The sequence below is a fragment of the Gobius niger genome (genome assembly GCF_951799975.1).
Source record: "Gobius niger genome assembly, chromosome: 21".
Classification (NCBI taxonomy): Eukaryota; Metazoa; Chordata; class Actinopteri; order Gobiiformes; family Gobiidae; genus Gobius; species Gobius niger.
The window spans coordinates 23,712,242-23,736,636 of NC_136872.1; the positions used below are offsets into that span (position 1 = coordinate 23,712,242).

A 24,395-nucleotide genomic window follows, 5' to 3' on the forward strand; every position below is an offset into this window, starting at 1 on the left:
TATATAGTGACTATATAGTCACTGATTCTGTTGGCGATTCGGACACAAGCCACTACTTTCTCCGAGCTGCGTGACATCAGGCGCACTGCGGCTGCAGATGTTTTTATTTTTTATTTTTAATCTGAATTTATTTATTGTTACAAACGTTTATTTTATGAAACAGAACAACTGTGTTGGCACTTTTACAGGTGTTACTATCATCACAAAAAAAGGAAAACAAAACAAAACAACAACTCTCCAGCGTGAGCTCAGAGACGCCGAAAGTAGGTCACAGGCAGGTGTGCGCCAGCAGATTAAGTGACTACATCTGCTAAAAGTTCAATAAACTCCGGGAATAAAGTATTTCTGTGATAAAGACCAAACTCAGAGACAGTGGAATATTCATGGATTAATACGAGTCAGATACGCGTTTACTTCACATGGATTTTGCATGAATGGCTTGGATTATTCGAGAGGAAGCTGTCGTCATTTAACAGCTCAAGCTAAAGGTTAGCAGCTAACGTTAGCATCTTTTCACCGTTACCGTTTATATTTAGGTCGTTTATTCCTGAGAAAAACAAACACACGACTGAAACAGCAGATTTACTTCAGTCGTGTTGTTTAGTTCAAAGACTTGTCTCTGTCAGGCTCTTCTCCGACTCTCCCAGTGCATTGTGGTCTATATTGACCCGTTTAGTGACCATCGATGCTCACTACTTTTCCAGATGCATTGTGGGAAATTTCGAGTGCCCACTTCTCTTTCTCTCTGGACATTCGGACCCCTACAACAAGTGACCACTATATAGGGGATAGTGTGGACATTCGGATACAGCCTGAGTCAGTGTTTAAGCTGCACAAGACGTTAGCATGCTAGTGGTTAGCAACTGTCAACAGTTTATTCAACACAATAAACACATGTGTGACTCACATCTATGAAGACTGAGGAAATACTACAGTAACAGCTCTGACCTCTGACCTCTGTCACATGTCGTATCCAGTGGTTCAGGGCTTTCTCTTGGAGAGGTCAGAAGCTAAATGCTAGCCGGTAGCATGCTAACATCTTAAACACTGGCTCACTGGTTTCTTCCTATAAACGTGTTTTTACTGTTATCTTCTTGAGCAATGATTATAATGCTACTTCGGTATTCAAAATGGCCGCCATAACAACAAAGGTCACATGACTGAAAGGCATATCGGTTCAAAGTGTGTCTATCAGGCCGAGCTGAAGCTGTAAACCACGCTGTAAATCAAAACAGGAACTTACAGAGACATCAAATCATAAAAAATATCAAAGCTGAGGCGCCAAAAACATGTTTCAGTCTATTTAATTCAGGATATGATGACTTTAAATCCCAATTTATAATCAAAACAACCACGTTTTCCGCACCTCCATTTTGAAAAACCTTCTTCTGACCTTTAGCTTGAGCTGCGATCGACAGCGCCCCCCTCAGGCCACATTCATTCATGTGAAATCCCCGTTAAATCAAAGTGATCTGATGAAACGGTCTTGAATGTGGCGGGTGTTTATCGCAGTGCTTCAAATGTCATCTTTTCTCCGCCGTGTTCAGTCTCCGTCAGCAGAGTTTCTCCCCCCGGTTTTCCAGTGATAGATCTCCTCTATATTTAGTCGCGATGGACCTTTGGCCGGCCTCTGCGGAGCTGCGGCGTGGCGTCCGACCAACAAGCGCTCAGACGAAATGCTAAAGCAGTTATAAACGCTCGGGCCGCGTGCTTCGGATTCTTACTTCTCATATTTCACTATTAGAGAAAGCAGACTTTTCAGCTTCGTGTGCCCCGCTTGTTCTCGTTCTTCTTTTAAAGGAAATATCGCCGCGGACAGTGACGGATCTGGCGTTTTGAGAAATGCGTTTCCCTCGGAGAACGCGGTTATATCTGCGACTGGAAGGGGAAGTTTGTGCGCTGTGATTCATAAGGCGCTTGTCAAGGTATTGTTCTTTAACTCGCTTACGGACTAATGACGGGCGGAGGGAAGTGATCGCTCACAGGCCAATCGCAAAACTGGGTCTCTGCGAAAAGAGGCTCCTGCTCCGACCTCCATGTTTTGTCTTTATGGCAAAAAAAGCTGCAAATCTGACTTGTGTTTGACTGAACAAATCCCCTCTTCCTGCTTTTTGGATCCGAAGATGGACAAGTTAATTCCTGCAGTTCTTATATTTGAAGCATTTAGTGCTAGTGCTAGGCTAGTCCATGTCTATGGTAACTAGTAGCCTGCATTAAAAACAAGTAAGAGTAATGTTTGAAATAGTACTGACCTTGCATCACATGAATTACCGCAATTTGAGGGACTATTTTCTAGCAGATCACTCCACCACTGTGTAGCTTATACAACCAGGAAGCTGATGCTGCTCAAATATAAGTTATTTTAAAAGCAAAATGGTTAAAGTGATGTGCCTCAGGTGCACTGTGCTTGGGTCTGACTGTTTTTAATGCAGGCTACTAGTTACCATAGACATGCACTAGCCTAGCATCAACCTAGCATCACTAAACTCTTTAAATATACTATTACAGTTTTGTTTCTTATAGTAAGACAGAAGGTTTAGTTTACCTGCTTGACTAGTTTCGATCACTTCCTGTGATCTTCCTCAGAAGCGACACCTGGTGGTGGAGGTGCCAGGTGTCGCTTAAGACTATAAGAAACAAAACTGTAATAGTCTTAACCTAAGAAGACAGTATGAACGTTCTTAAATATAAAGACGGCAGGAATTAAAATAAACATATCTCCAGAAATCAACAACACTCTGGATAACGAGGAAATGGGGCCCTATGACAAAAATCCAGGAGTTGGAAAAGTTAATTCATGCTTTCCTTGTATTTGAAGAGTTTTGTAGTGCTAGGCTCGTGTTAGGCTAGTGCTAGGCTAGTGCATGTCTATGGTAACTAGTAGCCTGCATTAAAAACTGTTTTTATTTTTTCTGATGGTAAAGCGGGCCATTCTTCTGGGGAAAAAGCCTCCAGTTCCTGTAAGTTTGCAGTACAACGCTGTTTCTCATTTAAAAAAGACAAAAGAGCAGAAGAAAACACCATCTTTATCGTTTTGCAGAGCAGAACTTAATTTAGCTTTTACAGAGGAGCCAGAAACTCAGGCAGAATTGATCCAACAGCGCTATGGTAGGTTCACACTTTGTGCATATTAATTAGCCATGTGCTCTGAGTGTTTATGTCTTTATTACAGGCCCGAAACATCCCAAACATGTTTATAGAAAAGCATACGGTGAAACTACTGTAGGTCCGGTTTATGATTCTAAACTGGAGCCTCTCACTCTGCACACGACGCTCACGTGCACACATGTCCGAGGCGTTTGGTGGGAATGAGCCGGGGGAGACTTGACTTAAAGATAAATGGCGGCGGCGACAGTGATTGGCGCGTAAGAGAAATGGTCCCGAGGAGGCGGTTAATCATTTATGAGCGAGAAAAAGAGCCATCGCTGACTTTAAACAAAGGACGGGCGACAATGGGAGACACAGAGAGGATCTGAGCGACAGCAGCAGCAGAGGATGATGGGAAACGGCGTGATTAATTAGGAGTCGTAGATCAAAAAAAACAACAAGGACGTCGACTTTTCACCTGACGGGCTCTGAGGTCCAGGAACGCGGAGCTGATTTATAGAGATAAGATGCTCAAACACAAGCCGCAAAATTAAATATGAACGTCACAAATCGCGGACACGCTGCCAGTGAATATCAGACATTTTAAATCTAGATATACTTTACTTTGTTTCTTGGGTTCAAAGCTCGGTCACGAATTAGAGAAAAATCCCTCAAGAAAAACCTTCCAAATGTAGTTGAGTCTCATGGAGCGACTAAAGGTCAGATGTTGTTAAAGAGTGGAATGAAAACGTCCGTAAACTTTAGTCCCTGTGTTTATTCCTCCCGTCTTTAGCCGCTGCCTCGCCCACAAAGGAAATGACCATATTTGGTTTACAGCGTCATCTCGGTCACAGCCTTTCCTGCTACACGTGGATACCAAACATGTCAGTATTTGTGAATGAATAAGCGTGGGAAAGACCAGGGAGCCACACAGACATGTTGGAGGACATTTTACAAACTGAATCAAGAATTTCTAAAATTACTCCAAACTTTTCCAATTTTTTTATTTTATTTTCAAAACTTTTTCAAAATTTACCAAAACTTTCAGAACTGTTCCATTTTTTCCGAAAACTTTTCCAAACTGTTCTAAAATTTACAAAACTTCCAATTTTTTTTTTATTTTTCACTTTTTTTTTTATTTTTCAAAATATTCAATTTCCATTTTTTTCCCAAAAATTCCCCAAAATTTCTGATTAAAAAAAAAAAAAATCACAACATTTTCTGAACTTTCCCAAACTGTTCTAAACTTATTTAGTTTTTCTCAAAACTTTTCCAAATTTCTCAAAAAATTCCCCAAAAATCAATTTTCTACGCATTTTTTCATTTTTTTTCAAGAAAATATAAAAAATGCATATTTGTTTCAGAATAAAAAAAAAAATTCTAAACTTTCCCAAACTGTTCTAAAATATTCAAGTTTTTTTTTTTACATTCATTTTTCAAACTTTTCCAAATTTTTCATATTTTTATTTTTTCCGAATTTTTACAGATTTTTCCAAACTTTCCAAAACTTTTCGAAAACTTTCAAAACTTTTCAAAACTTTTCAAAACTTTTCAAAACTTTTCAAAACTTTTCAAAACTTTTCAAAACTGTTCTAAAATTTTGCAATTTTCTTTTCCAAACTGTCCCAAACTGATTCCCACAAAGGAAACGACCATATTTGGAGCACAGTGTCGCCGTAGTTACTTCCTGTAAAACATAATAAAACATAATAAGGGAGAGTTTGGTCAGTTTTTTGTGTTTTGGAGAAAACTCGGCGTGAAAAGTCTCCGTTTTCATCGGCAGCGTCTCGCCTTCCAGGAACACCATGTTGTTCCCGTTTCCTCCCAAAGCCCGAAGTTTCCGACGGTGGAGCTGCATTTCGGCGCCGTCCCAACAAAACAGCGTGTCCCAAACTTGGACTCCGACCGCTAAATAAAGGCGTGATTTATCGAGCGTCCAGCGTCAAACGGAGCTGAGAAACGAGCGGCGCTGACAGGCGAAGATGAAAAATGGCGGCGCGATGCCACTGGGGCAGATGTGTTAAAAGTGCCCTCTCCTTTGATATGAAGAGTGGTAGGGCTGCGGGACAAAGGCGGCGGTCGGGGACGGCGGGTAAACAGTTTTGATTTTGGCTGAATGCGTCTGTGGCCGGGCCCCGTTGCCTCGCTGCCGCCGGGATCTCGAATCGCGAGGCATGCATCATTCTGGACAGCACAATGCGGAGCGACAGAATGGGCCATCCGTCTACGTCCGCGCGCTCATTCATCGTGGCCCGGGACAATCCGTCATGCGCTGTCAAGGCGGAGACGCACCAAAGGGAGACACCAGGGCCACACCGGGGCGAGCGCGGCGCTGGGGGTTCGGAGGCGTCACGGGCGCCCATCGCTAAGGGCGGGTTAGAGGGATTTCAAAACGCCAACGGTCGGGATCTTCCTCCCCCGACAGGCCCGACAGGCTCATGGGCCCGGACCTGCTCACGCTGAAACCCTGCACCGTCACTCAGGAAGCTAGCATGTCGCAGCACACGCGTGTCAAACAGGAGGTCCCGTTTGAACACTGAGAAGAGACCGGCCTCGAGCACAGACCCCGAGAAAACACAACAAACAACTTTGGAGAACGGCGAGAGCGGCTAACCCACGTAAACGGGAGTCAGAGCGGCCTAGGGTGGAGACGGGAGTAAATATGAGCGATCGCCGTGGCAGAAAAGTGATGCTCTCGGTAATATTTCAAGACACTTTCAGAGTTTTGCTTAATGAATAAAGCGTTGGAAAGACCAGGGAGCGACACATTTTACAAACTGAATCAAGAACGTCAAAAATTTTCCAAACTTCTAAAACTATTCCAAACTTTTCTATTTTTTTTATTTTCAAAATCTTTTCAAAATTTTCCAAAACTGATCCATTTTTCCCCAAAACTTTTCCAAACTGTTCTAAAATTAGCAAAACTTTCCTTTTTTTTTTTTTTTCATTTTTCACATTTTTAAATTTTTCAAATTTCAATTTCCAAATGTTTTCAACTGTTCTAAAATGTTCTAGATGTATTAATTTTTTTCCCAACTTTTCCAAATTTTCAAAAAAATTCCCCAAATTTCTAAATTTTTCTACAAATGTTTCTAAATATTTCGGAAAAAAAGTTAAAAATGTAGATATTTTTCAGAATTTTTACACATTTTTCTAAACTTTCCAAAACTTTTCTAAAATTTTCTAATCTTTTTTTAAATGTATTTATTTATACACTTTCCGATTTTTGCCTAAGTATCATGATGTTGAAATACCCAAATATCAGCCCGATATATCGGTCAACCTCTACTTTACATCCAAGTATTGATGCTGTTGGTTCAGGAACAACATTAAAGGTCCGATCTCAGGCAAAATATACTTTTTGGAGCTGTTAGCCATGTTGTTTTGCTATCTCCTTCTCAAAAACACCCAGAGTGTTTTTAGCTTCATTCACACAGTTCTCACAATCCTCCTGAATCCTGCTCTGAGCAGCTGCTGCGCCTCTGCTGGAAAACACTGAGCTGTGACTCTGATGTTTTTTACGTCATAGTGTCAAACAGGAAGAGCCCGACGTCTGTAGGGCAAGGCAACTTTATTTATACCGCGCATTTCGTACACAAGGCAACTCAATGCGCCTAATGTAAAGTAAAGCCTTACGGCATGATTTTAATTCATAAAACAGCTTTTTCATTATTTCTGTTGTAAGAAAGACAAAATTAAATAAAAAAATTAAAAAAATAAAGTGCCCAAAGCGTGCTGCCCCTGAGCGTCTGAACAGACATGGAGAAGGAGCTCTTTCTAACCTACTCTGGACACGCCTGTTCTTTTTTCTTACCTCACGATAATGTCACGGAGAAAAACCAGCCTTCCTAAAGAAGAGGCCACTCGCCAGAAGTTATTTTTTCTCTCCAGGATTTGGCGACTTTCACCAAAATAGTGTTTTTCTGTGACGTCTCTGATGGATGTTTGAACCTTCACCAGAATCAGAATGGATTCACTTTTATAACCAACACGAGTCCCATAATGTAAACACACAATGGAGCGTGTGTGTTAGCTTGTGTGTTAGCATGTGTTAGCATGTGTATTAGCATGTGTGTTAGCGTGTGTGTTAGCATGTGCTAGCGTGTGTGTGTTAGCATGTGTGTGTTAGCATGTGCTAGCGTGTGTGTGTTAGCGTGTGTGTTAGCATGTGTGTGTTAGCATGTGTGTGTTAGCATGTGTGTGTTAGCCATTCATGAAGCTGTGCTGTAAATGCCAACTCCTTACAACTGCATCATGAGTATCTTCACATTAATATTTATATTTCATTTACAGCTAATGTTGCCTGGGCGGATTATCTAGGAGAGAGGGGGCGGAGTTAACTGAATCGAGACGTCGTGTCTTCCGGGTTTGCAAAACACCCCCAGAAAATACTTGTATTTCTCACCAAAAAAAAACAGAGTACTCCATAGTGGTAGAGGTAAATATATCATATAAATGCCTATACTTTACTTTAGGATGGATAAAAGAGCAGATACATGATGGCTGTTTCAGCTCAAATGAATGATACAGATTTAAAAGAAAGTTATTTATGGAATAAGTGTGTTTGTTTTGTTTGTAGATGACAAATATTTTAGTGAAGTATCGATAAAAGTTCAGGGATCAGTTCTGTAAACCACGTGCCTCACTTTGGGGATGGAGTTCTTCTTCTTAGACCCTAAAGTCCTACATTAGTCTCATCTGACCTCACGACCTTCTCACGGTGAGCGGCTGCGGCGCTGTGACAAACATGTACAACGGTCGCCGCCCAGAGCGCCCCCAGAGCCCGGTGTTGTTGGGGACATTCTTGCGGAGTGTGTTGGAGTGAAGTGAAAGTGCAAAGATGAGGATAAACAGAGGAGCCGTGAAGGAGCAGGAGCAGAGACAGGACCAACCACGCGGCACAAAGACCTACTTGTCTCAAGTCACTGAAGGCCAACAGCAGCGTGTCGCCCTGGAAGCCTGCGACCGGGCCGGCCCTGGCAAAACCTGTGGGAAAAACCACATCCGAACCAGAGAGGGGGGAGAGAGGAGGGGGGAGAGAGGGGGAGGATCAGACTGGGCAGAGCAATACAGTAAATACCTTCAAGTTTTATCACCGCACAAAATACACAGCAGAATTACTCATTTACATTATTATTACTATTTTTATTCTTTAAAACTTAAAGAGGGGGTATTCTGCTTTTTTCAGTCACATAGCACCAGTCTATATCACACTACAATGATGACAAACCTTCTGTTGGTCTGTAAATGCAGTAAATTAGAATAACTGCCTTGTATGAAATTGCTCTCTCAAAATGGCTGTAGTGAATGTCTTGAAATAGGCCTCTGTCTCTTTAACCCCTTAACTCCCACCTGAACAGAGCTCATTTTCTCCAGTTTGGCTTTACCCCAGTCCAAAAGCTTCTGGAAAAAAGGTGAGAAAATAGCAACGAAAACTGAGACGAAAACAATGATGGAAATGTGACAAAAAAGTGATGAAAAATTGATGGAAAAAGCGGCAAAAATGTCACAAGAAATTGACAAAAAATGACCAAAAAAAATGACAAAAATGTGACAAAAATGTGACAAAAAAATGACAAAAATGTGACAAAAATGTGACAAAAAAAGAACAAAAATTGACAAAAAATTACACAAAAATGACAAAAAAAATGACAAAAATGTGATGAAAAATATGGACGAAAAAATGACAAAAATGTGACAAAAAATGACCAAAAAAATGACAAAAATGTGACAAAAATGTGACAAAAAAAGAACAAAAATTGACAAAAAATTACACAAAAATGACAAAAAAAATGACAAAAATGTGATGAAAAAAATTGACGAAAAAATGACAAAAATGTGATAAAAAATTGACGAAAAAATGACAAAAATGTGATAAAAAATTGACGAAAAAATGACAAAACAAATGACAAAAAAGTTACAAAAAAGAGTTGAATACCCAACAAAAAAATGATGGAAAAAAAACTGATGACGTGAGGTTCAGGCGGGAGTTAAGAACCTTTCCGACACGCCCCCTCCACATGCTGTCTGTGGCATCAGTGGGGAGGGGGTTCTGCTGAGGAGCAGTGGTTGGTTACTCGGCTGGTGACGAAAGCTCGGAGGCGTCTCCAGGAGGTGGGGGCGTTCCTAGGAGGACTCAGGCAAACCTATTCCTAAAATGGCCGCCATCAGAGTTTTTACAGATTACTCAAAAATACGTGAATGTGCCAAGGCAACACTTCAGGCATGTTTTTAATGAGGGAATCTTGGATTTAAATGTCTCAAAAACCAAGGACATGATTATTGACTTCAGACGCTCCACAGCGCCCTCTCTGGGCAGCAGTGTCATTCACGGTGAAGTGCTGGAAGTAGTGGAGAAGTACAAATATCTCGGTTCTTGGATGGACAGGAAGTTGCGGTTTGACACAAATACAGACTCCATTTTTATTGAACTCTTTTACTGCTGTTTCATTTAGAGCCTATTCACTTTTTCGTTTGTTTGCTGGTTCAAGGGTTTGTTTGTGAAAGACAAAAATAAACTGCAAAACATTGTCAAAACCTGCTCTAAAGTCACTGCAGTTTAACAAAGACCTTCAGTCTCTGTGGGAGGAGCTAAAGGAGGATTATGGCCTCTCCGTGCTCCTTTGCCTTCTGGATGTTGTTTTCATGCACCTTTTCTCTTCTGTCCCCTCTGTCACTGAACTGTTCTGAAGGGAGTGTGTTTACTAAGTGACACTGACCTTTCTGAAATGTGTCCTTTTCTATTATCTACTATTGTCTGTACTGTTGGGAGTGACACACAGTGAGTGTTGTGATGTGTTTGTGTAAATATATCTGTCTGAGGCTGCAGTATATTAACCTCCCGCCTGAACCGAGAGGATCTTTTGCCTCACGTCATCAGATTTTTTTTCCTTTTTTTTTTGTTGGGTATTCAACTCATTTTTGTAACTTTTTTGTCATTTTTTTGTCATTTTTTCTCACATTTTTGTCTTTTTTTTTTGGTCAAATATTACTCACATTCTTGTAATTTGTTATGTCACATTTTTTCATCAAGTTTTTTAAATACATTTTTTGTCCAATTTTTTTTTAATTTTTTTGTCATATTTTTGTCACATTTTTGTCTTTTTTTTGGTCAAATTTTTGTAATTTTTTTGTCAAATATTACTCACATTTTTTGTATTTTTATTGGCACATTTTGTCTCTTTTTTTATCAATTTTGTCACATTTTTGTCAATTTTTTCGTACATTTTTTAAATTTTGTCAATTTTTTCGTACATTTTTTAAATACATTTATGTAATTTTTTTGTCCCGTTTTTGTCATTTTTTTAATCATTTTTTTGTCACATTTTTGTCATTTTTTGTCACATTTTGTCCCATTTTTGTCATTTTTTAAAATCATTTTTTGTCACATTTTTGTCAATTTTTTTGTAAATTTTTTAATCACATTTTTGTCATTTTTTGTCACATTTTGTCACATTTTGTCATATTTTTGTAATTTTTTTGTATTTTTTTCTCACATTTTTGAATTTTTTTGTCACATATTTGTCATTTTTTGTCACATTTTTGTTAAATTTTTATCACATTTTTGTCATTTTTTTGTATTTTTTTGTCACATTTTTGTATTTTTTGTCATATTTTGTCACATTTTTGTCATTTTTTCGTCAATTTCTTGTGACATTTGTGCCACTTTTTCATCCATTTTTCGTCACTTTTTTGTCAATGTTTTCTCACTTTTTTGTCACATTTCCATCATTGTTTTCGTCTCAGTTCTGTTGCTATTTTCTCACCTTTTTTCCAGAAGCTTTTGGACCGGGGTGAAGCCAAACTGGAGAAAATGTGCTCGGTTCAGGTGGGAGTTAAGGGGTTAACTGCCCTTGATCAATAAAGTTTTCTGAATCTGAGTGATTTCCCCGGTCGGTGTGACTGACCGAAAGAGCAGAAGAAAACAGCCATCGCTTTCTTTCATTTTTTGGTAGAGAAACGTACAGTACCAGCCCTAGCAGTAAGAACTAATAAGGATGTGAAAGTTCCTCACTCTCGCACTCCTTGACGTCGCTGTGGAGCTGGTGCAGAGCGCCCAGAGACACCTGTCGCAGCTCGGGGTCCAGCAGCAGCTGCAGCAGCGAGGTGGAGATGTGTTTACAGGCCGACATGCAGGCCGTCTGCGCCACCTTACCCTGGAACACACACAACAGCTCATCAGGTCAGGAACATGCTCCGAAAACCGCTGGGGAGAAAGTTAAAAGTTTAGTTACTTTGCACATGTCTCCGTCTCCCACTCAGGAAACGACCATATTTGGATTTACAGCGTCATTTACAGTGTGGTGAAACTCCAGGAAAAGACAGGACATTCTCGATAAAGGTGATGAAGCGATATCTTTGCAAAACATCAGAAATATGTAAGAATGTGCAGCAAACATCTGAGATTACATCACTGTGTCGCTCAAAAAGATGATCGTCCATAACAAAAGGGCAGAGAAACATTTTCCACATTTCCCACCCCCCATACTAGGCAATTTTCCCCCAACTGCTACCTCTATTTTCCCCTCATATTAAGCCCATTACCCTCAATCTTTTCCCATCTTTTTCCTATTTTTTATCTTTTTTTTCCCTCATATATTTTCTTTTTTTCCTCCATCTTTTCCCTCTAATTTTCCCAATCTCCCCCACAATTTCCCCCATCTCTTCCCCTTATTTTCCCCTCATATTAAGCCCATTTCTCTCAATCTTTTGCATTCATTTTTTCCCAATTTTCCCCCATCTTTTCCTTTTTTTTTTCCTCATATTTTTTTTCAAATTTTCCCATCTTTTCCCAATTTTTTCTTTTTTCCCCCTCATTTTTTAATTTTTTCCCCATCTTTTCCCTCTAATTTTCCCAATCTTTTTCCAAATTTTTTCCCCATCATATTTTTCCAATTTTTCCCCTTATTTTTTTCCCTTTTCCCCCCATACTTTGCAGTTTTCCCCATCTTTTCCTTTATTTTTTTTTACCAATTTCCCCATCTTTTCCTTTATTTTTTTTTACCAATTTCCCCATCTTTTCCCAATTTTTTCCCCCTCATATTTTGCCCCTTTCCCTCAATCTTTTACCTTTATTTTTTCCCAATTTTCCACCATCTTTTTCTTTTTTTCCCCTCATATTTTTTTTCCAATTTTCCCCCGTCTTTTCCCAATTTTCAATTTTTTTCCGCCTCATTTTAAAATTATTTTTTTCCCATTTTATCTCTCTAATTTTCCCAATCTCAATCTTTTTCCAAATTTTTTTCCCCATCATATTTTGCCAATTTTTCCCCTTATTTTTTTCCCTTTTTCCCCCCATACTTTGCAGTTTTACCCACCTTTTCCCTTTATTTTTTACCAATTTGCCCCCCATCTTCTCCCCTCTGATCTCCATAACTTCCTTATTTCCTCGTCTCGGATCACGACATCGTTCACACGGAGGAACGAGCCTGAACCCCCGACGGGACGATCTCAAACCAGACTTGGCATCGAGCGCTGGTTAATCGGATTGCTCTCGAACGCGCCGTGCGGTGGATCGGGGTCAAAAGTTTGCCGGCGCTCATTGAGACGGAGCGGCGGTGCGTTCGGGGGCGGCGGGATGATGGAGCGCCGCAATAAGGAAACACAAAACTGCACATCCACACGACCCAGTGCATTCTCTACAGTTCAGCTTTTCCCAAATCTAAAAGTTTCCTGGGTTTGGCCCTGTTTCAGAGCGTGGTGTCCTGCACTGGTCAGCTCCTCCTCTCCTCCTTCCTCCTGCGCAGCTCCCTCCGCTCCACAACAGTCTTTCAACATCTCCTGATCTTTCATATGAAGAAAACTGCTCAGTTCTTCTCATTAATATTTAGATTCATAAAAAGTAAAACTTCTTAATGAGCCTTTAGTTTTATCATCCTCGAGCTCCTCTGTGATTGACAAGCGTCTCCATGGAGACTCAAGGGGAAAGGGGCGGAGTTAAAGCAGCTTAAAACGTATAAGCTGCTGTTTGTTTTTAACCCCTTAACTCCCACCTGAACCGAGCACATTTTCTCCAGTTTGGCTTTACCCCAATCCAAAAGCTTCTGGAAAAAAGGTGTGAAAATAGCGACAGAACTGAGACGAAAACAATGATGGAAATGTGACAAAAAAGTGAGAAAACATTGGCAAAAAAGTGACGAAAAAATGTGGCAAAAAAGTGGCAAAAATGTGACAAAAAATGGAAAAAAATATGTCAAAAATGTGACAAAATGTGACAAAAAATGTCAAAAATGTGACAAAAAATGATAAAAAATTTGATAAAAATTTGACCCCAAAAATGTAACAAAATGTGACAAAAAAATGACAAAAAATGACAAAAATGTGACAAAAAATGAAAAAAAAAATTGAAAAAAAATTGACCCAAAAAATGACAAAAATGTGAAAAAAAATGGACAAAAAAATGACAAAAATGTGACAAAAAGTTTAAATAAAAATTACAAATATGTGAAAAAAAATTGACAAAAAATTTAAAAAAAAATGTGACAAAATAATTCAAAAATGTGACAATAAATTGACAAAAAATGACAAATATGTGACAAAATGATGTGATAAAAAATTACCAAAAGATGACAAAAATGTGACAAAGTGTGACAAAAAAATTCAAAAATGTGACAAAAAATTGATAAAAAATGGACAAAAAAATTACTAAAAAATATTTAAAAAAATTTAAAAAAATTGACAAAAAATGACTAAAAAGTTACTAAAATGTGTTGAATGCCCAACAAAAAAATAATAGGAGGAGGAAACTGGCTAAAAGTCTCCACTTCGACCACTGTGTGAGAAATCCTCACTTCCACCGGCCGTTTCTCGCCAGCAGAAAGTCTGACTGCAGCGTCCGGCCTTAAAGACTCAGCGTCGTCGACTTTAAAACGACCCAGCGTCGAGTCCTCGTCTTTAAACGTGGCCTGAAAACGTCTGGCCTCAAACAGCTGGAGTTCACGAGGGTCAGTGAAGGGGCCGCGCCGTAAATCCAATTACACGGAGCTCCGCATGTGTTTGGGAGCGACCGGAAATCCCTCCAACGCCACATTTAGAGTCGCTCAATCCGCCGTGAAATCCACTAACTCTGTTTACATGTCCGGAGCGGGCCGGGCTGGGCCGGGCCGGGTCGGGCCGGGCCGGGGGCAGGAAAACACGGACGTTTACATCAAAACACACGTCACAGAAATCATTAGTTTACACGAGGCAAATGACTAAATCTCTTCCTGCACGACCTCGTATTATGTCCAACACTTGAAACACTTTGAACTGCCTCCTGGTATGAAAGATGCCCTTCACATATAAACTGAACTGAACTGAACGTTATAAGTTTTGTCGTTAGCGAGCGGGTCAGTCCTGCAGGTCAATAATATCTGATCAGTGATTCTCAACTGATTTGGCGTCAAGATTTTTGGGTCCCGACCCACCAGTTGAGAACCACTGCTTTAGATGTCAGTTACAGTTTCGGTCCCGGCTTTGATTAGTTGCTGCTAGCATTAGCATGCTTGCTGCTAGCATTAGCATGCTGCTGCTAGCATTAGCATGCTGCTGCTAGCATGTTGCGTGACGATCAGAAGTGTGTTTTCAAACAGCATGTTCATTTTCAGATGGTGAGTTTTGTGTCTTTAAAACGATGATCCCAAAGCAGGATCAGTTCAGTGTCAGATGTTTGGAGTCGATGTGTGATTTCGGGAGCAGCAGTGATGCGGTCGCTGTATCGGTCTGTCGTGGTGAAGAAGGAGCTGAGTCGGGGCAAAGCTCTCGATTTACCGATCGATCTACGTTCCCGCCCTCACCTATGGTCATGAGATTTGGGTAATGACCGAAAGGACAAGATCGCGAATACAAGCGGCCGAAATGAGTTTCCTTCGCAGGGTGGCTGGGCGCACCCTCCGAGATCGGGTGAGGAGCTCAGTTACCGGGAGGAGCTCGGAGCAGAGTCGCTGCCCCGGGCATGTCCTATTGGGACAAGGCCTTGTGGAAGACCCAGGACACGCCGGAGGGACTATGTCTCTGTGGCCTGGTGTGGCCTCGGGTCAGAACATCTGGAGGAGGTGTGGCCTCGGGGTCAGAACATCTGGAGGAGGTGTGGCCTCGGGGTCAGAACATCTGGAGGAGGTGTGGCCTCGGGTCAGAACATCTGGAGGAGGTGTGGCCTCGGGTCAGAACATCTGGAGGAGGTGTGGCCTTGGGTCAGAACATCTGGAGGAGGTGTGGCCTTGGGTCAGAACATCTGGAGGAGGTGTGGCCTCGGGTCAGAACATCTGGAGGTGGTGTGCGTGGATCGGGAAGTCTGGGCGTCTCTGCTCAGACTCTGCCTCTGTGACCCGGCCCCGGATAATGCAGAGGAAAATGGATGGATGCCCGATATCACTAATACACATCTGTAAACATGTATTAGTGATAAGTACGGCTGAATACTTCAATATCAATAACTTAGTTGTTGACACCAATACCTGGACGATCCTCTTTCCAACACCTGTACTAAAATGTTTGTCAACTAGAAGCTGAAAACAAAACAATAATGTCCATTTATTCCACAAAAGGATCCGCTACATGTGCAATACCATAATGCATTGCACCTTTAGGGTTCGCTGCTGCAAACATATGGCGTTGCAATATCCAAATATCCAAAACCAAAGCTTAATAAAATCTGTACCTTTTTATGTATTGATTATCGCTCTGGTGAGCCTCGTGTGCAGAGCTTTGAAGTTCCGGATTATGTTTTTGATTGTTGGAGCCATTATGAGCCGCAGCAGAAGTTATTCTTCATCACTGTAGCTTCACTCGCACTCAAAGGCCTCCAGGTCGTAACCGCCCCCCGAGGTGCAAAGCATCATGGGTCATGTGCAAGTGGAGGATTTCTTTTAAATGTGTATCATTTATTCTGAAACGAGCGAGTCTTGTGGATCCCGTCGATCCTAAACCCCCCTCCCCCTCCTGACCCGCCGCTCCTCAGTGTTTGTTTAGTCGGGGTGATTTAGGAGCAGGACGCGGCGTAAACTCCTGGATCCAATTGGACACAGAGTAAAAAAGGGAAAAAGTGCAGCGCGTTCTTCCAAAAAGCTGTCAGAGCGCTGACGGCGGGAGGGCAGCCAGGAGTCACCGGAGCAGATACAGGAGTCACGGCGAGATTTAGGGCGAGGAAGCACATCGGGGCGAGGGGGAAGTTCATCCAAGGGAGAGGTTACGGCTCAGGCTGGTCTCGCTCTCTGGACTCGAGTCTGTCAGAGGAGGCAGACTCGAGTGTGATCCTCATGATCATGACTGGTTCATCACTTTATTGTTATTTTGCAGCCGTTTTAGTGAATTCATGATTTTCTCATGTGATCCTCATGATCATGATCAATTATTAAGATTTTCATGTCATTCATTACAGTATTTACACGTTTAATAAAGGGATGACGTCATCCCTGAATTAAACATGTGTCAAGTTTGTCCCTGAGGAGTCATGATTTAGTAAATCATGAATGTTTCATGAAATCATGCATGAACTCAGGTACCATTATTATAAAGTCTCACCCCCAAATCTACAAGTGTAATGCCTCATTTGAAAGGAAAGACCTACAGAACTCATCTCTTTTTCCTTGTGTTAACGTCACTTTTTCATCACATTTTGTCACTACAGTATTATGCTGGGAGCTTTTTCAACAAGTTTTCCGATTTGGGTAAAGCCAAACTGTAGAAAATGTGCTCAGTTCAGGCGGTTAAGAGGTTAAACCTGTTTCAAGTGCATTGTATTAATATGACATATGTATTATACACTCGCATTATTCATTAGTGTCTAGAATAAAGGAAACCGCACTGTGATCGGCTGAAAAGGGTTTTTCACTCACGTAATGAGAGAAAAACTGCTTTATGTTGTTGCTAATGTGGTTTAAGGCGACGGCATCATCTGAGAGCCTAAGAAACGCCCTGAACCAAACCCTAACATGGTCCTCGAATCGAGTCTAAACCAAACCCTAATGTGGTCCTCGTATCGAGTCTAAACCAAACCCTAACATGGTCCTCGTATCGAGTCTAAACCAAACCCTAACGTGGTCCTCATATCGAGTCTAAACCAAACCCTAACATGGTCCTCGTATCGAGTCTAAACCAAACCCTAACGTGGTCCTCGTATCGAGCCTAAACCAAACCCTAACGTGGTCCTCGTATCGAGCCTAAACCAAACCCTAACGTGGTCCTCGTATCGAGTCTAAACCAAACCCTAACGTGGTCCTCGTATCGAGTCTAAACTAAACCCTAACGTGGTCCTCGTATCGAGTCTAAACCAAACCCTAACGTGGTCCTCGTATCGAGTCTAAACAAACCCTAACGTGGTCCTCGTATCGAGTCTAAACCAAACCCTAACATGGTCCTCTTATCGAGTCTAAACCAAACCCTAACATGGTCCTCGTATCGAGCCTAAACCAAACCCTAACATGGTCCTCGTATCGAGTCTAAACCAAACCCTAACGTGGTCCTCGTATCGAGCCTAAACTAAACCCTAACGTGGTCCTCGTATCGAGTCTAAACTAAACCCTAACGTGGTCCTCGTATCGAGTCTAAACTAAACCCTAACGTGGTCCTCGTATCGAGCCTAAACCAAACCCTAACGTGGTCCTCGTATCGAGTCTAAACCAAACCCTAACGTGGTCCTCGTATCGAGTCTAAACCAAACCCTAACGTGGTCCTCGTATCGAGTCTAAACCAAACCCTAACGTGGTCCTCGTATCAAGTCTAAACCAAACCCTAACGTGGTCCTCGTATCGAGTCTAAACTAAACCCTAACGTGGTCCTCGTATCGAGTCTAAACCAGACCCTAACGTGGTCCTCGTATCGAGTCTAAACCAAACCCTAACGTGGTCCTCGTATCGAGTCTAAACTAACCCTAACGTGGTCCTCGTATCGAGTCTAAACAAACCCTAACGTGGTCCTCGTATCGAGTCTAAACTAAACCCTAACGTGGTCCTCGTATCGAGTCTGAACCAAACCCTAACATGGTCCTCGTATCGAGTCTAAACAAACCCTAACATGGTCCTCGTATCGAGTCTGAACCAAACCCTAACATGGTCCTCGTATCGAGTCTAAACTAAACCCTAACATGGTCCTCGTATCGAGTCTAAACTAAACCCTAACATGGTCCTCGTATCGAGTCTGAACCAAACCCTAACGTGGTCCTCGTATCAAGTCTAAACCAAACCCTAACGTGGTCCTCGTATCGAGTCTAAACTAAACCCTAACGTGGTCCTCGTATCGAGTCTAAACTAAACCCTAACGTGGTCCTCGTATCGAGTCTAAACAAACCCTAACATGATCCTCGTATCGAGTCTGAACCAAACCCTAACGTGGTCCTCGTATCAAGTCTAAACCAAACCCTAACGTGGTCCTCGTATCAAGTCTAAACCAAACCCTAACGTGGTCCTCGTATCAAGTCTAAACCAAACCCTAACATGGTCCTCGTATCGAGTCTAAACTAAACCCTAACATGGTCCTCGTATCGAGTCTGAACCAAACCCTAACGTGGTCCTCGTATCAAGTCTAAACCAAACCCTAACGTGGTCCTCGTATCAAGTCTAAACCAAACCCTAACGTGGTCCTCGTATCGAGTCTAAACCAAACCCTAACATGGTCCTCGTATCAAGTCTAAACCAAACCCTAACGTGGTCCTCGTATCGAGTCTAAACCAAACCCTAACGTGGTCCTCGTATCGAGTCCAAACCCTAACATGGTCCTCGTATCGAGTCCAAACCCTAACGTGGTCCTCGTATCGAGTCTAAACAAACCCTAACGTGGTCCTCGTATCGAGTCTAAACTAAACCCTAACGTGGTCCTCGTATCGAGTCTAAACCCTAACATGGTCCTCGTATCAAGTCTAAACCAAACCCTAACATGGTCCTCGTATCGAGTCTAAACCAAACCCTAACGTGGTCCTCGTATCGAGCCTAAACCAAACCCTAACGTGGTCCTCGTATCGAGTCCAAACCGTAACGTGGTCCTCGTATCGAGTCTAAACCAAACCCTAACGTGGTCCTCGTATCGAGTCCAAACCATAACGTGGTCCTCGTATCGAGTCTAAACCAAACCCTAACGTGGTCCTCGTATCGAGTCCAAACCCTAACGTGGTCCTCGTATCGAGTCCAAACCCTAACGTGGTCCTCGTATCGAGTCTAAACAAACCCTAACATGGTCCTCGTATCGAGTCTAAACCAAACCCTAACGTGGTCTTCGTATCGAGTCTAAACCAAACCCTAACATGGTCCTCGTATCGAGTCTAAACTAAACCCTAACGTGGTCCTCGTATCGAGTCCAAACCCTAACGTGGTCCTCGTATCGAGTCTAAACAAACCCTAACATGGTCCTCGTATCGAGTCTAAACCAAACCCTAACATGGTCCTCGTATCGAGTCTAAACCAAACCCTAACGTGGTCCTCGTATCGAGTCTAAACAAACCCTAACATGGTCCTCGTATCGAGTCTAAACCAAACCCTAACATGGTCCTCGTATCGAGTCTAAACCAAACCCTAACGTGGTCCTCGTATCGAGTCTAAACCAAACCCTAACGTGGTCCTCGTATCGAGTCTAAACAAACCCTAACATGGTCCTCATATCGAGTCTAAACTAAACCCTAACATGGTCCTCGTATCGAGTCTAAACAAACCCTAACATGGTCCTCGTATCGAGTCTAAACAAACCCTAACATGGTCCTCGTATCGAGTCTAAACCAAACCCTAACATGGTCCTCGTATCGAGTCTAAACCAAACCCTAACATGGTCCTCGTATCGAGTCTAAACTAAACCCTAACATGGTCCTCGTATCGAGTCTAAACCAAACCCTAACATGGTCCTCGTATTGAGTCTAAACCAAACCCTAACGTGGTCCTCGTATCGAGTCTAAACCAAACCCTAACATGGTCCTCATATCGAGTCTAAACCAAACCCTAACATGGTCCTCGTATTGAGTCTAAACTAAACCCTAACGTGGTCCTCGTATCGAGTCTAAACCAAACCCTAACGTGGTCCTCGTATCGAGTCTAAACCAAACCCTAACATGGTCCTCGTATCGAGTCTAAACCAAACCCTAACGTGGTCCTCGTATCGAGTCTAAACCAAACCCTAACATGGTCCTCGTATCGAGTCTAAACCAAACCCTAACATGGTCCTCGTATTGAGTCTAAACCAAACCCTAACGTGGTCCTCGTATCGAGTCTAAACCAAACCCTAACATGGTCCTCGTATCGAGTCTAAACCAAACCCTAACATGGTCCTCGTATTGAGTCTAAACCAAACCCTAACATGGTCCTCGTATTGAGTCTAAACTAAACCCTAACATGGTCCTCGTATCGAGTCTAAACCAAACCCTAACATGGTCCTCGTATCGAGTCTAAACTAAACCCTAACGTGGTCCTTGTATCGAGTCTAAACCAAACCCTAACATGGTCCTCGTATCGAGTCTAAACCAAACCCTAACATGGTCCTCGTATCGAGTCTAAACCAAACCCTAACATGGTCCTCGTATCGAGTCTAAACCAAACCCTAACATGGTCCTCGTATCGAGTCTAAACTAAACCCTAACATGGTCCTCGTATCGAGTCTAAACTAAACCCTAACATGGTCCTCGTATCGAGCCTAAACCAAACCCTAACGTGGTTCTCGTATCGAGTCTAAACCAAACCCTAACGTGGTCCTCGTATCGAGTCTAAACAAACCCTAACATGGTCCTCGTATCGAGTCTAAACCAAACCCTAACATGGTCCTCGTATCGAGTCTAAACCAAACCCTAACGTGGTCCTCGTATCGAGTCTAAACCAAACCCTAACGTGGTCCTCGTATCGAGTCTAAACAAACCCTAACATGGTCCTCATATCGAGTCTAAACTAAACCCTAACATGGTCCTCGTATCGAGTCTAAACAAACCCTAACATGGTCCTCGTATCGAGTCTAAACAAACCCTAACATGGTCCTCGTATCGAGTCTAAACCAAACCCTAACATGGTCCTCGTATCGAGTCTAAACCAAACCCTAACATGGTCCTCGTATCGAGTCTAAACTAAACCCTAACATGGTCCTCGTATCGAGTCTAAACCAAACCCTAACATGGTCCTCGTATCGAGTCTAAACCAAACCCTAACATGGTCCTCGTATTGAGTCTAAACCAAACCCTAACGTGGTCCTCGTATCGAGTCTAAACCAAACCCTAACATGGTCCTCATATCGAGTCTAAACCAAACCCTAACATGGTCCTCGTATTGAGTCTAAACTAAACCCTAACGTGGTCCTCGTATCGAGTCTAAACCAAACCCTAACGTGGTCCTCGTATCGAGTCTAAACCAAACCCTAACATGGTCCTCGTATCGAGTCTAAACCAAACCCTAACATGGTCCTCGTATTGAGTCTAAACCAAACCCTAACGTGGTCCTCGTATCGAGTCTAAACCAAACCCTAACATGGTCCTCGTATCGAGTCTAAACCAAACCCTAACATGGTCCTCGTATTGAGTCTAAACTAAACCCTAACATGGTCCTCGTATCGAGTCTAAACCAAACCCTAACATGGTCCTCATATCGAGTCTAAACTAAACCCTAACGTGGTCCTTGTATCGAGTCTAAACCAAACCCTAACATGGTCCTCGTATCGAGTCTAAACCAAACCCTAACATGGTCCTCGTATCGAGTCTAAACCAAACCCTAACATGGTCCTCGTATCGAGTCTAAACCAAACCCTAACATGGTCCTCGTATCGAGTCTAAACTAAACCCTAACATGGTCCTCGTATCGAGTCTAAACTAAACCCTAACATGGTCCTCGTATCGAGCCTAAACCAAACCCTAACGTGGTCCTCGTATCGAGTCTAAACCAAACCCTAACGTGGTCCTCGTATCGAGTCTAAACAAACCCTAACATGGTCCTCGTATCGAGTCTAAACCAAACCCTAACATGGTCCTCGTATCGAGTCTAAACCAAACCCTAACGTGGTCCTCGTATCGAGTCTAAACCAAACCCTAACGTGGTCCTCGTATCGAGTCTAAACAAACCCTAACATGGTCCTCATATCGAGTCTAAACTAAACCCTAACATGGTCCTCGTATCGAGTCTAAACAAACCCTAACATGGTCCTCGTATCGAGTCTAAACAAACCCTAACATGGTCCTCGTATCGAGTCTAAACCAAACCCTAACATGGTCCTCGTATCGAGTCTAAACCAAACCCTAACATGGTCCTCGTATCGAGTCTAAACTAAACCCTAACATGGTCCTCGTATCGAGTCTAAACCAAACCCTAACATGGTCCTCGTATTGAGTCTAAACCAAACCCTAACGTGGTCCTCGTATCGAGTCTAAACCAAACCCTAACATGGTCCTCATATCGAGTCTAAACCAAACCCTAACATGGTCCTCGTATTGAGTCTAAACTAAACCCTAACGTGGTCCTCGTATCGAGTCTAAACCAAACCCTAACGTGGTCCTCGTATCGAGTCTAAACCAAACCCTAACATGGTCCTCGTATCGAGTCTAAACCAAACCCTAACGTGGTCCTCGTATCGAGTCTAAACCAAACCCTAACATGGTCCTCGTATCGAGTCTAAACCAAACCCTAACATGGTCCTCGTATTGAGTCTAAACCAAACCCTAACGTGGTCCTCGTATCGAGTCTAAACCAAACCCTAACATGGTCCTCGTATCGAGTCTAAACCAAACCCTAACGTGGTCCTCGTATCGAGTCTAAACCAAACCCTAACATGGTCCTCGTATCGAGTCTAAACCAAACCCTAACATGGTCCTCGTATCGAGTCTAAACCAAACCCTAACATGGTCCTCATATCGAGTCTAAACTAAACCCTAACGTGGTCCTTGTATCGAGTCTAAACCAAACCCTAACATGGTCCTCGTATCGAGTCTAAACCAAACCCTAACATGGTCCTCGTATCGAGTCTAAACCAAACCCTAACATGGTCCTCGTATCGAGTCTAAACCAAACCCTAACATGGTCCTCGTATCGAGTCTAAACTAAACCCTAACATGGTCCTCGTATCGAGTCTAAACTAAACCCTAACATGGTCCTCGTATCGAGCCTAAACCAAACCCTAACGTGGTCCTCGGATCGAGTCTAAACCAAACCCTAACGTGGTCCTCGTATCGAGCCTAAACCAGACCCGGCTCCTCCTCTCTGTTAGGGTTAGTTTCAGCGACTCTACCGGGGGGTGATTATTATTTGTGCGGGAGTTTAAACAAGCCACACGCGTTAGTCAAACTGCTCCTCTATGAGATGTTACGAGGATTAAAGGCACTGCACTCGGTTAGAGCTGGCTCATACTCACCGGTAAAGTCGCATGCTCTACGGGAGTTCCCTACAGCAACACAAGACCAAGGAGCGGGAGTTTAGGCCAAAATGTGGATCCACAAAAACAGACCCCACCCCCTGAGCCTGCCAGGCCGCTCGGGCCAAATAATAATGCATTGGTTTTCTGGACACTCTACGCTTTACATTGCATTATTCATTCACTCCATGCTTGGTGGAAGTAAGCTACTATTGTAGCCACAGCTGCCCTGGGGTAGACTGATGGATGCGAGGCAACCAGTCTGCGCCATCGGCCCCTCCGACCACCACCAACCACTCACTCCATTCACCCAGGCTTCCGGGTGTTACTACATGGTCTCCCATCCAAGTACCGACCAAGCTCTTCCCGCTGAGCTTCCCAGGTCCGACGGGATCGGGCATAGCAAAAAAAAAAATCTAAAAACAAAAATAGAATATTTACACCATGGTCTGGGTGAATCCTGGATTCTGATTGGCTGGTGCATTATTTTAGTCCGGTAGTTAAATCACTGGGATATCACTCCGCTGTGGCGTCGCCATAGCAACGCATGACACAGCTGAATCAGATAAAGGCGTAATTAGTGACTGACAGGAACGTATGAGATGGATTTTGTGTTAATTTCAACGTTTTTGGCCCAAACAAAATGTTTGATAAATGTTTGTAGAGGAGAGTGAGCAGCTAGGTTAGCTACTGTTAATAACATATGAGCTTTACATTTCTATTGAAAACGGTTAAGGCTATTCATGATTTTCAGACGTACATAAAATGATCCTGCATTGAAGCATATTTGTCTGGATTAGTAAAGTCAAACATAAAAGTTTCAGTTGGGCCCAGGTGTCAGCGACTCCACCGCAGCTGTTTCCATAAACAGTTGAGCTGGTTGAGCTAGCTAGCTAGCTTCAGGTTAAACAGCGTAAAAGTGAAATAACTCCTGCCCACGAGTGCCGCATATCAGTGTTTACTTCCAGGGAAAAGTGTTTCCGGGTTAGTCCTGTTGTGTTGTGATTCTGTGCTGATGTTGTGTCGTTGAGCCT

The 24,395-nt window shown here is 42.6% G+C and overlaps 1 protein-coding gene across 1 annotated transcript in view; it reads right to left on the reverse strand.

The window, feature by feature from the left end:
• exoc6b (exocyst complex component 6B) overlaps positions 1 to 24,395 on the reverse strand; it is a 134,285-nt gene that overhangs the window by 29,077 nt on the left and 80,813 nt on the right. The window contains exons 19-20 of the mRNA XM_079579994.1: positions 11,102 to 11,243; positions 8,000 to 8,073 (exon numbers count right to left, since the gene is read on the reverse strand). Coding sequence (XP_079436120.1) covers positions 8,000 to 8,073; positions 11,102 to 11,243 — 216 coding nt within the window. The remainder of the gene's footprint in view (positions 1 to 7,999; positions 8,074 to 11,101; positions 11,244 to 24,395) is intronic.